This window comes from Lutra lutra, chromosome 8 (genome assembly GCF_902655055.1).
Source record: "Lutra lutra chromosome 8, mLutLut1.2, whole genome shotgun sequence".
NCBI classification, from domain to species: domain Eukaryota; kingdom Metazoa; phylum Chordata; class Mammalia; order Carnivora; family Mustelidae; genus Lutra; species Lutra lutra.
In genome coordinates, this window is record NC_062285.1 from 91470340 (window position 1) to 91484713 (window position 14374).

General features: G+C 37.1%; 1 protein-coding gene across 2 annotated transcripts in view; it reads left to right on the forward strand.

The window, feature by feature from the left end:
- Window positions 1–695: 695 nt before the first annotated feature.
- The window catches only part of LOC125107532 (pregnancy zone protein-like), a 43761-nt gene continuing 30082 nt past the window's right edge, over window positions 696–14374 (forward strand). For both annotated transcript variants that reach the window (XM_047742719.1, XM_047742718.1), the window contains exons 1-10: window positions 696–855; window positions 3269–3452; window positions 4194–4347; window positions 4507–4559; window positions 5089–5109; window positions 5566–5734; window positions 6978–7062; window positions 9145–9268; window positions 11161–11275; window positions 12779–12888. In XM_047742719.1, coding sequence (XP_047598675.1) covers window positions 773–855; window positions 3269–3452; window positions 4194–4347; window positions 4507–4559; window positions 5089–5109; window positions 5566–5734; window positions 6978–7062; window positions 9145–9268; window positions 11161–11275; window positions 12779–12888 — 1098 coding nt within the window. In that variant the 5' untranslated portion in view covers window positions 696–772. The remainder of the gene's footprint in view (window positions 856–3268; window positions 3453–4193; window positions 4348–4506; window positions 4560–5088; window positions 5110–5565; window positions 5735–6977; window positions 7063–9144; window positions 9269–11160; window positions 11276–12778; window positions 12889–14374) is intronic.

Below are 14374 nucleotides of genomic sequence, written 5' to 3' on the forward strand. Positions count from 1 at the left end.
TTTTATATTGCTCAAAGTAGAATTAAATAAGAATGTTCATCAAATAAAGGTCATTTCATTAGGGAATAAAATGAATAAATTGGCTTTAATTCTAGATGTTCAATGAACTTAGAAATAATAAGTATGCATTCCATCGGTTGTAGCCAGATGGACTCGCATTTTCCTTACAAACAAACATAAAGAGAGCTATTAATTGCACACGTTAAGCTGCTAACCAAGGGAGAGATTGTCTTCAGATTTATTCTGTTTAAAATCCTGTGATAATACACTATATGTTTACTAAATAAATAAAATCCTGTGATAAATTTCACTTCTTTGTTCCATTAAAGAACCAGATAGGATGAAGCCAAGGGGAATATGTGATGTTCCCTAGACTATTAAAAACTGATATGGTATATGTATTTACATTAATACCTCTTTGAAAAAAATGAAAGTCAATAATGTTGATTGATTTCATGAAGTCATATAATTTGTTTTGTTTCTTCTTAAAAACATTTAAGGTACTGATTAATAATCAAGCCAGTGTACCCTAAAAGTCCTATTCTTCAAAGACTTAGAAAATTTGAGAAAGTGGATTAAAGAACACTGATGGTTGTAGAAATAATCTGGAATTGATTTTTTTATACTGGAAGTGGTTAATATGTTACGAAAATAAATGGTTAGCAGTTTCCTTTCACTGCCCATCAGGTAAAATAAAAACCAGAGATTACAAGAACAGAGTTCAAGGAATCAAGGACTCAGCTTCCTATTATTTGCTCTTTCTCTCCCCACCATGAGGGGAAATCAACTGCCTAATCCAGTCTTGATTCTATTTCTCCTGTTCCTTCCCAGAGATGCTTCCACTGCTTCAAAACCGTAAGCAACATTTCCAGAAAATTCTACTGCCCTTCTCTTTCGCATTGTGTTATCTGCTCCTTGATATGTCTCACTTACTTATTTTCTGATATCCTGTGAAGTTATCGGCTGTTGAAGGGGTTTGGAAAGGTCAGTAAATTGTTATGGCTCATGTGGAAAGAGGCATACTAAAGTTCTAGAAAACACAGAGATGTAAGGCAGTAACATTTATGAAACATTCACCAAATAAGAATACAGAATTATACAACATTCATTTAATAATAATATAAAATTCCCACCAAAAAGGGGGAAAAAAATCATACTTTTATAATTGTCTCATGAAAAGGGCTGCTGTGTTTCATCCACTGTGAAATGGCTCAGTGTCCCTATTTCCCCCAGTCAGGGATCACCAGGACGAATGCATGACTTTTCACACAAGCCAGGCTTTGTGTGTCAGATCACTCAATGTGTCGGCAAAGCTGTAGAGGCTGGCATTAGATCTTGGGAATATACAGATTAACAAAATGTGGGCTCTGCCTTCAATACCTCACAGTATAGAAAATAGGAGGAGATAGTGCACAGAGAAAGGAATACAGTGCAAAACCAGAAGCAAGCACTACAGGATTTTGTGAGAATGCCCACAGAGAAAACCTCCCTCCTCCTGGAACCTTTAAGCGACATGAGAGAAGCGGTATCACCTAAGTGTGCAGAGAAAGCTGTTCTTGAGATAAGTCCTATGAAGTAAATAGGATGTACCCAGATAGATAAGGACACTTCAGAAGGAGAGAGAGGGCTGGGCAAACCAGAGCATTGCAAATACACTGCGTTTGAGTGGTTGCCAGAGAAGGATAATATAAAAGAACAGCAGGAAAGTGGTATTTTCTTCTGGGTGGACATGGTAATATATTTGGTGATTAGCCTTGCCTAGCTTGGCTTGTCTTCCAACATCAGAGAGTGTAAGAGAGAAAAGAGCTAAAATTGCTCCTGGAAAAATACTGCAAAGCAGTTCAATTCCTCTTTACCTGTTAATTGTTACCACTTTAGTGTCCTGAAATAAGCACATTCATATCATCCACATGAAACCCAAGACCACCGGTAGGCAAGTTCTTAATGCTTTCATGATAATCAATGGGTTCATCACATTTTGTTGTTGCTAAAAAAAAAAAAAGTTTTTTCAGCTTTATAGACATATAATCGACAAATAAAATTACAAAATATTTCAACTGTACTACCTGATGATTTCATATACACATATATGGAAGGATTCCTCCCACTGGGTGAATTAACACATCCATCTCATGCATATTTACTCTTCTTCTTCTTTTATTTTTCTAAGAACATTTAGATTCAATTTCCAGCAAATTTCATTTATACAATGCAGTTATCAACTATAGTCACCATGTCTAACATTATATCCCCAGATTCATTCATCTTACTAAACTGAAAGTTTGTACCCTTTTACCAACCTCTCCATATTTCCTTCAACACCCCTCTACTCCAGGCCCTGGAAACCACCTTTTTATTCTCTGTTTCTATGAATTTGTTTTTGTTTTTATTTTTTAAAAGATTCCATGTATAAGTGACAGCATGCAATATTATCTTTCTCTGGCATATTTCATTAATAATGATATCAAAGACCATCATGCTGTTGCAAATGATAAGATTTCCTTTTGTTAAAGCTGAATGGTATCACATTTCTAAATTTGAAAATGACTTCTTTTTTTAAAAAGATCTTGTTTAGGGGCGCCTGGGTGGCTCAGTGGGTTAAAGCCTCTGCCTTCAGCTCAGGTCATGATCCCAGGGTCCTGGGATCGAGCCCCGCACTGGGCTCCCTGCTCAGTGGGGAGCCTGCTTCTCTCTATATCTCTCTGTCTGCCTCTCTGCCTGCTTCTGATCTCTGTCTGTCAAATAAATAAATAAAATCTTAAAAAAAAAAAGATCTTGTTTATTCGAGAGAGAGAGAGAGAGCGCGTACAAGCAAAGGGGCAGGGCAGAGGCGAAGGGAGAAGCAGACTTTCTGCTGAACAGGGAGCCCAATGTGGGGCTTTATCTCAGGACTGCAAGATCTGACCTGAGCCGAAGGCAGACACTTAACTAACTGAGCCACCCGGGTGCCCCAGAAAATAATTTCTATCCAAAATACAAAGTGACTCCTGGATTGCTTATCCATAGCTTATGAATAGTTTTACAAATATTGTGAGGGTGAATATTTCCACAGCACAACAGAAGCATATTAATGTTTAACTGGTTGGAGGTTCCTGAGTTTCAAAGGTCTTTTGGATTGGCCTTTGAAGAATACATTCCTCTACCTTCTTGCTGAAATCTGGCTCTGTTCTATGATTGGTGATTACTGAAAAGATGATCAAGAATACAGCCACAATAATGATGTCTTTTCAACTTCTCCATGATTGATCCAGACACCTCTTTTCCACAGCCAGTATCTGGTGCTGGTCCCATCACAGCTGTACGCTGGGGTTCCTGAGAAAGCTTGTGTCGTGCTTAATCACCTGAATGAGACGGTGACACTGAACATAATTCTGGAGTATGGAATGCAGACCAGAACCCTCCTTGCAGACATGGTGACAGAGAAGAACTCCTTCTACTGCAGCCCGTTCACTGTCAGTATGACTCCTTGGGATACAGAAGCTCGTTAGAGGAAGAGCATATTTATTAGCTGATGCCTTGTGTCCTGACCCCCGACAATAAAAAAGCATAATGAAAACACTGAGAAGTACAAAGTGACTTTCAAATTAGATTCTACTGAATATACTTTCATAATATTTACAAACAATTCCAGTGCGATATGCAAAACATAATAGTAATTATAGGAAAGATTTCCTTTGCCCTTTAACTTGTGAGGGAAATAAAGTTCATGCCATTACCCACAAAAACATTAAAAGTCATAAATTTAAGTGACTTATTTAAGATCTCACAAGTGGTCATTGGTTAATGTCTTGTCCTTGTAAACTGTTATTACATAAGGAATTTAATAGTTAATGATACTGGCTTACTACCAATGATATAACACATAATGTTGATGTTGACCATCGGAAAATAATATTTGATAATCATTTTAATGCCATCGTATTGCTGTGGACATGAGAGCATGTTATTTCCTTCACCCCCATGACTGTTTGAAGAACTAGTTCCTTTCATTGTGGTGACATTTCCCCTTTAAATCAACAAAGTGTTACTGTCATGTTACATTAAATCTAAGAATCTATAAACCCAGGGACATAATTTTTTATTTAATTCCTCACTCGTTCTCTGGGACTGACCAGAGAAATAAGAAAGTCAGAAATACTGAGACATTCAGAAGTGGGTCTGCACAGATTTTTCCGCTCTTTTCTACCCTACAGCTTCCGGAGTTCCCGTCTTCCTCAGGGTTGATTACTGTGGAGGTGAAGGGGCCAACCCAGCAGTTCATAAAGAGGAAGAGAGTGCACATCATGAAAGTAAACAGCCTTGTATTTGTCCAAACAGACAAACCCATCTATAAACCGGGACAAACAGGTATCAGGAACCAAATCAGCAAGGGCCACTTTACGGGGCAGGTGTGTGGTTCCCTATTAACTTATTTTGCAGTCATGAAAATCCAGGCATGTTGTTATCTGTGTTATTTACCCTAGATTCCCACTGGGTAGTTTAATGGGGAAAATCTCTATGTTTCAGTGAGATTCCGCATTGTCTCTGTGGATGTCAATTTTCGCCCTTTGAATGACACAGTAAGTCTCATTACAGTGGATGAGTTGGGGGAAATGGGTAAAAATGTCAAGTCCACTTTTTGCAGAACCTGAAACCAATACGATCTCATAAGAGTTCCACTGCTGGAGAATAGGGAAACCAGTTCACCAACTGCATTGTTAAAATAAAATATTCAGTTGAAATTATCCTTTTAAAGATACCAGTAATTTTTATTGAACAAAAGAAAGTAAGTGCATTTGATTTCTCCCTTAGAGAAATGGAGACTTTCTCAGAGATAAATTTCATCTGCAAAATAAATTTATTTGGACCTTTTTACCATAGCATAACTTTCCTCAATTGTACAATATTTCATAAAGGTAAAGTCATGACTTCTCAAGAGCTATATGTCCCAAACTACACAGGTAAACCAAACTGGGGCACATTTCCTTGTTTGGACAAGAAATACACAGACTCACTTCCTCTCATCTGGATAACGTATCAATGTTGATGAAATGGCTTTCTTGTTCTGACGTCTATCCCACACTCATACTGTTTTTTTTTTCTTTCCAGTTCCCAGTGGTTTATATTGAGGTAGGTAATATCTTATGCATCTCAGATGGGATGAAGACTTACTACAAGTTATGTTCCATTGCCTCTTGCCACCCCTCTCTTCCGACCCCACTAGCACTTCACCAAAACTAAACAGTTTTCCCTATCTTCAATCCTTTGGAGAGTGGAAAAGATGTAAATGAAGGGAAAAAATCCCCTGAGATGATACAAGTTCATGCCTCTTTCAATATTTCTGACCAAATTGGATATGCATAATTTCAAAAAGAGGTATTGAGATCTGTAATATCTCATTGCTGGTAAACTTGCTGCCCTTTCCTCAGTGTGTAATTCCTAGAAAACTTTGCTCAGTACCTTTGGTGGCAATTTACCAACCATCTCTTATCCAACTCCCAATGTGCCCTCCCTAAAAAGCTTTTCCTCTACTCAGATTATGTGTTTCAGTTGTTTCTATGAACTCATAATATTTTTTATCTGTAGAATCCCAAGAGGAACCGAATTTTCCAATGGCCAAGTCTCAGACTACAAGGAGGACTCAGCCAGCTGTCCTTCCCACTCTCAGTGGAGCCCGCTCTGGGTGCTTATAAGGTCAAGGTTCAGAGGGAGTCAGGGGAAAAAATAGAGCACCCCTTTGAAGTGAATGAATATGGTAAGAATTCTGCCTTTCTCCAAGACATTTATGACATTACTTAAGAGTTTAAGAGTTTTGACACACAGATATAAGCAAAAATCTAACAGATAATAGTTGGAAATTAACAAGTTTTTTGTTAAATTTATCCAAATATTCAATAAGAATCTTTCATGTACTATCTTATTTAATCCCCGTATCAACCATCTGAGGCAGATACTCTACGGTCTCCATTTTACAAATGAGTACATCAATACTAGAATACTTAGGAATTTACCAAAATCACAGAGCCAGTAAGAGGTAAGAGAGATTTTAATAGGTCCATTACCTTATTCAAACCAAAATTGTTAACTAACGCAACAAATATCTGCATGCATCTGTTGATCTCTATCTTATACCTCCTGGCTGTCTATGATCTACACCTAGACTACTCTATTAAAAAATGGTCAGACATTGAAGCCATCTTACTAGTTATCAGCCATGTGGATTTTCTCATGAAAATGAAGTATTTCATGCCATGGATGAAGAGACTGTTCACAAAAACATCATTCCCCAAATTCACCTGAACTGCTATGAGGATTATAGAACAGGATATATTATAGGAACAGCGAGCCTTACACAACTGTGAGAGAGGATGGGAAAGTGAGGGTCCAGGAGGGGGAGCTAGATCATAGGAAATTACTAACCAGTTCTCCTGAACCATGGGTGGGGAGGAATAAATTAGCACCTTCCAGGGTACCTTCAGATCCCAAAGTCGACCACAAAGGGAAACTGACAGAAGAATCTATGGAAGACTGGATGTATCTGTTCTTCATATCTACCACTTCTCTATTTCTGTAATAAGTGTCTGGTGGTGGGTCTGGGGACTCTTAGCAGGACAAGCAGCTGGGAAAAATTGGACACAGAGGGAAAGAATAAGGACAAATTGGAATTTCCTCACCTCTCTGTACCTGCCACCACATCGAATTAACCATGATGATCTTCAGAGAGTAACGATGCTGCTTTCTTTCCATCTTTAAGTCTCAACCAAGTTCAAAGGGGATTCTAGGAAATGTAGTACCAGCATAACAAAATAAACATTGTACAAATACCCATGGTCATAATCACATTTCTGTGGTCAGTAGAGGCCCTGCAGCTTCTTAATGTAATTGAAATCATTTCATGTGATTCGATGTTATAAGGTTCTGTAATAGAATCATTACAAATACTTATAAGATATCCTGCCCACCCATCTTCATCTCTTTCTTCCTTCTGTTGACAACAGTTTTGCCCAAGTTCGAGGTCCAAGTGAAAATGCCCAAGACTATCGGTTTTCTAGATGAAGAATTTACAGTATCTGCCTGTGGCCTGTGAGTTACATTTTTTTCACCCATTTTGATCTCCCTACTCTATGTTCACTGCAATTAATCGTTACCGGACTTCAAAGTATTTTAATTAGAGAATGACTTTCTCTCCAACATTCCTGAGCTCCAGCTAGAGAGCAGGGGTGGTAGCATAGGACACTCTTACTACTACAAACAAAAGCATTTACTGAACACCTAAAATGTGCCAGAAAATGTTTTAAGTGCCTTGTAAGATGCGGATAGTTATCCTTAGTTTGCAAATGAGGAAACTATAAAACATGGGGGATAGAAAACTTGTTCAAGTAAATAGGAGACTAGAATTTAACTCCAGCAGCCTGGCTCCAGACCCTCAACTCTTCACCCTATATATGTCTCTACAATTAAAAAAGAAAATCTAGTTTCATGAAACATTGTACATGCCAAACACTGTGCCAAACTGAACACAGGACATCCAGCTCAAGCTCATGCTCATGTTCATAACTTCTGTGTTATTATGTCTCCTATGATCCCCGTTTGCTTATTGCTCCCAATTTCACAAACTATGGAAAATTAGGGGGAAAAAATGAAGCAGACCTTCTTAAATAGATATATAGATATATAATGTAGAATTTAAAAGAAGTGTCATAGTTATTTCCCTGATTGCTTTTTAGTTCAGTAGAATATTCTCCATACGCACTGAGGACACCTTACCTCTTGCTTTTGAAAACAGTGTGAGGATCATATTTTCATCTTTCTTAACAGTTTTGATGCTTGAGATTTTTCCCTCAGAAGGAAGAGCTTTTTGAGTGACACTTAAAGATAACATTCAGCAAAGTGAGATATAGTAAATGGCTTATTGCTTTATCAGCCCTCCTAGAAATTAGTGGGGAGAAACCTTAAAAAGGGGAGGATCAGGGTCATCAAAGCCAAAACTCATCTACCTCACAGTTTGGACCAAAGCAATTGGTCTCAAACTTAGGTGAACATCAGAATCTATGGAGGTGATTGGTTAAAATGTAGATTCCTTGACCCCCACATCTAAAGATTCCAATCATAAATCTGAGGAAGAATTCAGGACTCTGGATCTCAATACATACATCAGGTATTTTCAATGTAGGTGGTCCATTAAGCATACTCTGAGAAACAATGGACTAAGTTTGGCTTCCCATCATGTCTTACTTCACTCAGCCTGCTATGAAAAAATACCACAGAATGGGTAGTTTATAAACAACAGAAATTTATTAGTCTTAGTTCTAGAGGCTGAGAAATCCAAGATCAAGATGGACACGTTCTGGTGAAGGTTCTCTCTGGTTCATAGCTGGTGCCCTCTTGGCATGTCCTCATATGGCAGAAGGGACAAAGGATCTCTCTGGAGCCTCTTACAAAGACACCAATCATATTCATGAAGGCTCCACCCTCACTATCTATGCACCTCCCAAAGACCTCGTCCCCTAACACTATCATCCTTAGGGTTTAGGATTTCCACATATATATTTGGGGGGGGAAGCAAACATTCAGACCATACCATAGTATATCCTTCCACTAGATTTGGCAGAATCGGACTGTCATTATGCTACTCTTCATTTATAACAGATATATTAAATGATATGTAACTAGTGTTTTTGAATATTTAAATTCCCATTTAAGTTCTCATTTATCCTCTTAAAATACATATGAATTAGGGAAGATTTAGAAATACCCTGTCTACATGTCCTTAAAATTTTCCCTGAAAAAACTTAGGTGTTGTCAAAGTTGGAATTATAACCTAGATCATCTGATGGCGGGGAAAGAAAGAAATAAGATAGTCTTTATAGTAAAACCTCAACTGAAAGGGAGGAAAGATCTGAGAAACACTACATTGTTAATTTTCCCTTTGGAGGTGTTTCAAAGAAGATTCAGTAAGTATTTTCTCTTAGAGTTGTAGATGTAGGTCCACTTAGATAATTAAGACCTAGTTTCAGAATAAGGGCTTCTCAAGTACAAATGGTATGGAAGGAAATATAATTGGTATATGAACAAGATGGATATATGAATGGATCAAATCATGTGAAAAAATATAGGAGTTGTTTATATCAAATATCCTTTTGTATAACTGCTTTACTGTTATAGATACACATATGGAAAGCCTGTCTCTGGTCTGGTGAAAATTAATGTATGCAGAAAATACTCACGATACCATTCGACCTGCCATGGAAGACTTTCACAAAGTATCTGTGAAGAATTCAGTCAACAGGTATGCAATAAATGAAACAAGATGGGATCGAGAGGGAGACAAACCATAAGAGACTCTTAATCTCACAAAACAAACTGAGGGTTGCCGGGGGGGGGGGGGCGGAGAGGGAGAGGGTGGTGGGGTTATGGACATTGGGGAAGGTATGTGCACTGAAGTGTGTGAGATTCACAGACCTGTACCCCTGGGGTTAATAATACATTATATGTTAATAAAAAATTATATTAAAAAAAAAGAATTCAGTCAACAGGTATGTGGAAACCATTCTCCCCAGACACTAACACCAGATCTCGTTTTCTCATGGATTATAATGCAATAAAGAATATCATACAAAAGAATATAATATTGTATGGTGAAAACAGTACAACAGAAAGTAGTGTGGAGTAAGGGAAACATTGTAAGATGGCCTGGTAATGTTTGGAGCCCACTGGAAAGTTGGGTTCGTGAATTTACAGTGGTATTTATTTGGCCAGTTTTGTAACTTTCTTCTGAGAGCAATCAGCATGCCAGGTATAAAGGCATAAAATAATATGGAAGTATCCAAAGCTGGCCTTCACTTATCAAACAGATAATAGAAAAAGAATGTGACAGATGTTAAGAATTTGGTTAGTGGGAGGGGGTGGCTGACTGGCTTAGCTGGTAGAGCCTATGACTCTTGAATGCAGGTTCATGATTTCCAGCCCCCTGATGGGTGAAGAGCTTACTTTAAAAAAAAAATTTTTTTTTTGGTTAGTTCAAGAATCAAATGACTTGCTATGGAATCTAAACTTCATATGGAAGAATAAAAAGATAACATAAAAGCCCAGGGAGTGGCAGTGAGTGACAAGAAAGAAAAGAAAGTTACCAAAGCTTCAGAGAGGGTTGCCTGGGTGGCTCAGTCAGTGAAGCACCCAACTCCTGGTTTCAGCTTGGGTCATGATCTTGGGTTGGTGGAATAGAGTCCCACTTTGGGCACCATGCTGGGTGTGGAGCCTGCATAAGATTCTCTCTACCCCTCTCCTTCTGGCTCTTCCCCTACCTTCCCCACCCCTCCTCCCAGACTCATGGGTGTGTGAACAAACAAAAAACCTGCAGAGAGCAAATTAATGAGAGGCAACGGTGACGAATATGACGATTAATGTCAAAATAAACATCAATAAGAACGATAAACATGAGAGAAATAAGGTTGCCAAAACTCTAATATATCAAGGACACAGGAATTAGTTTTTATTTTCAAGTGAATAAATTAAAAAATGATAAGTAAATATAAGTACATTAAATATGCTTAAGCTTTATTATGCAATGCATATTTTCATGTAAATAAGTAAAAAAATGAAAACAAATCTTTCTTAAGATGTGGTTCCCAATGTTTAGTTTGGAAATCTAATAACTATAATGATTCATCTATTCAAAGAATATACATGTTTTTATTAATGTCCTAGGCATAGAGAAATATAGTTAAGAAAATGTAATCCTTAGTTCACGTGTAGCTGAAGGTGATCAAAGAGGAGGTGTTGTATCTGAGCTGTGTTTAGAAGAGCAGTAACTGTTGGCCATGATAAGAATGGAAGAAAAAGAATGTTATCAGTTGAGAAACTATGTATGCAGAGAGAGTACGATGGCACATTTGGAAACTAGTTAATTTAATTTGGCAGAAACGGGATAGACTTTCAGAAGAGAAGGAGGAAGGGAGAGGTAGGCAATGAGTAACTCAACAGTTAACGAAGACATCTGATGTCATTTTTGGCTTGGGAAGAAATTTGATGCCCTTTTTGGCTTGGGAAAGGATCAGCACTTAAAAGATGGTCAGAACTTTGTAAAATTTCCTTTGGCCAACGAAAAGCTTTCACAGATTGATAAATGACTTTTTTGACGGCAAACCAGAGGACCCAGAAACTCTCTTTCTTTCTCTTCAGGCAGACAGTGAAGGCTGTTTCACACAACTCGTGAAGACTAAAGTATTCCAGCTGAGACAGAAGGGGTATGACATGAGCATACAAGTGGAAGCCAAAGTCAAAGAAGATGGAACAGGTTCATGTTATTTCAAAATATTTATTAATTCATTAATTCACCAATATGTTAAGCATTTATCAAATGTTCATTTCCGGGGACTATAAAATAACACAGTCCTTCCTGTCAAGGACTAGAAATCTAAAAAGAAATTACATATATGTATGTATATGTATATGTATATATGTTTGTATGTATATATTTATAACCATAACAAAATTTCCATGAGCAATGTAAAAACTAAAGTCCAAATGAGTATGAAGAGAGAGAATTAATTCTTCTATAGAGATAAAGAAAGTTTATAAAGTACCACATGAGCTGATTTATATAGAATGGTTAAAATTTTGAAAGCTCGTGATGGACTGAAAACACATGATTTACATAAAGCAAATGTGTTTGGTCTCAGAAGAATCTGAAAATGTAAGTTGGAACTAAGGTGTGTAAAAATGTAAATCATGCGCTACAAAGATTAGACTTTATTATGAAAAACCTTGGATATCGGCAGATAGATTTAAGGGGATGTTCTAAATAAACTGATTTTTGAAAATATAATTCAAGCAGACATAAAGAGGACAGGCTAGATGAAACAATTTTAAGAGGTTATAATGTGATTCATCAGATTACTATTCAAAATTGTTCCAAAGATTATGAATCTGGGACCTGGAAAAAGGAAATGCCATCAACCAAGATTAGGAGTAGATGAGAAAGAACTATTATGATGAGAATGTGTCAAAGATAATTAATTGTAATCTGGAATATCAAGATAGAAGTTGACTCATTCTGCTTTAAAAATAATTTTAAAAGAAAACCAGAGCAAAATCAAGACCAGAAATGTAAATCTGGAACAATTCCCATTGTATCTTACTCCTAAAAGTAAGTGCATTTATTCTGAAAGTGAACTCACTTAACATCACTAAATAGGGGCTAGAGACAGACAAGGAGAGACCCAAGGACAGAAACAACTACATTTAGGACATAGTGTCAAATAAAAATTAGAAGTCATAGAGATAGGGAAAACAATAAAGCTTTAGATGATGAAGCCAAAACACACATTACACTTCACTGAATGGAAAGACACCAGGTGTTGGCTATACTGGAAGAGCCATAGAGTGAAAAGAAGTGTCTTGCTGGGGAAGTAGTTTGTGATAGACATTTAAGTATATTTTGAAGCCAGTGTGAAAACTCATGTTGCATGCAAAAAGTCATGGAGAGAGGGAAGGGATCTGAGAGAGACAGAAACGAAAATGGAGCAAGCTCATGGAGGATGTGGGAAGAACCTAAGAACAAAGATGGAACCAGTAAGATACTTGTGAAACCAGAGGAATTTGGGAATTAGGTATAACAACTTTTGTATGAAAGTGAAGCTAATGTCAAGTTGATTGTATTTTCTAGGTGTGAAAAATTCTGGAAAGGATAAAAAACAGAATAGGGATAGTACTTTGCCAGGATGAAGTGAGGCTGGGGTGGGTGTGAGAGGTGAGTGGAATCTAAAGAACAATTCAACTTCACTTATTTCTTTTTCAGAGTTGGAATTGACTGGGCATGGATCATGTGAAATCACAAATACTTTAAGCAAACTGAAGTTTACAAAAGCAGATACACATTATAGGCATGGGCTCCCTTTTTTGGGGCAGGTAAATTAATTTCTCAAGAAAATCATAATTTCTATAATTTGGGGGATGTGGATTTTAAGAAAATGAATTTTTATACCACAAAAGTACAATTGATTATAAAAATATTTATTTAGAATAAGGAAAGAAATTATAGCAAATGACAAACTTAAAGGGCAAATACCATCACATCCAAAAAAATAAAGCACGCCTTTATTAGTTTACTTCCTAACACATCTCTAAAATACATTTTTCCTGTGTAGTTTGGCTGCATACTTTTTTGATTGCTTCCTTATAAACAATGATTTTGTAATATAATTTTTTAAAAATATTTTTCATCTAGATGACTTTTTATATTGATAGTTTTTAAAAGTTTTTTTAGCTTCAAAGCTCAATGTTGGTAAATATTGATAAGTTTTCAGACTGATATCCAACTTAGTAAACTATCAGTTTTCTGGTTTCTAGCCATTTTAAATTTCCTTTTTTTAGTAATCAGTCTTTGAGTTGACAGTTGATAGGCAATTGACAGTTGATAGGCAATTGACAGACGATAGACAAAATCTCTTTGTTAACTGTGACATTCCTAAGTATTTCACAGTTGATGACATTATGAATTTTCTATTTTCTTCATTCATTGCAGCATTTTGTATCAAATTGGCAGGAGATTAATAAATATATAGATAGATATGTTGGGGTAGGGCCATTTTGGATCAAGAAAGAATGTGAGGAAACTGAGGACTTAAAGATGAATATGACTTGGCCAGAAATTTAAGAAAGAGGGGAGAATAGCCAGGGCACTAGGTGTTAAACAGCTTTTAAAGAGCAGAGAACTAAGAGTGTGACTGACTGAGGTAGAAGACAGAGCTAACTGGATTGGCTGGATAGCTATAGGTAAGCCAGAGCAGATCTTGAGGGCCTTTTAGGTTAAGTCCAGAATTTTGGACTGAGAAGTAACTGAAGGACTGAAGGAGAATAACATGATCAGTTTAACTCAGGCTGTAGAGAGAATGGTTTGAAGTAAGCCTGAAGCAGCAAGAGGGTGAACTGTGTAAGGTTAAATAAAAAGCTTTTGGGAATCAAGTAGGGAAAAAAATATTGTGTTTTGTCAGCTGAGAAAAGAGGTAGAGCTAAGATAAAAACAAAGCATTTATTTGGGGCCTCAGACTTGCAATGCAGAAAACATGGATTTGGGCAGCAGTTCCATAGTGGTCCCCTGTCCCCAAGAACAAATAACAATGGTTTTTGAAGACAAAAGAAAATTCTTGTACATGTTATTCATAAGGAATTTTGATTGGCGTTGTTGGCAGAAAACTAATCTCAACTGACTATAATTGGTTGCTAAGACTACCCCCAAATAAAAGCTTCTACAGCAGGTTGCAGGTGTTTCTGTGAGTTTTGGCCCAGTTCAAAAGTTCATGGGTCCTCCAGTGAGATGTCATAAGGCCCATCTCCTTAATGGCCTCCCAGCTCCATTGTAAACCTCTTGATAAGTGATCTCATTTTATTTCAC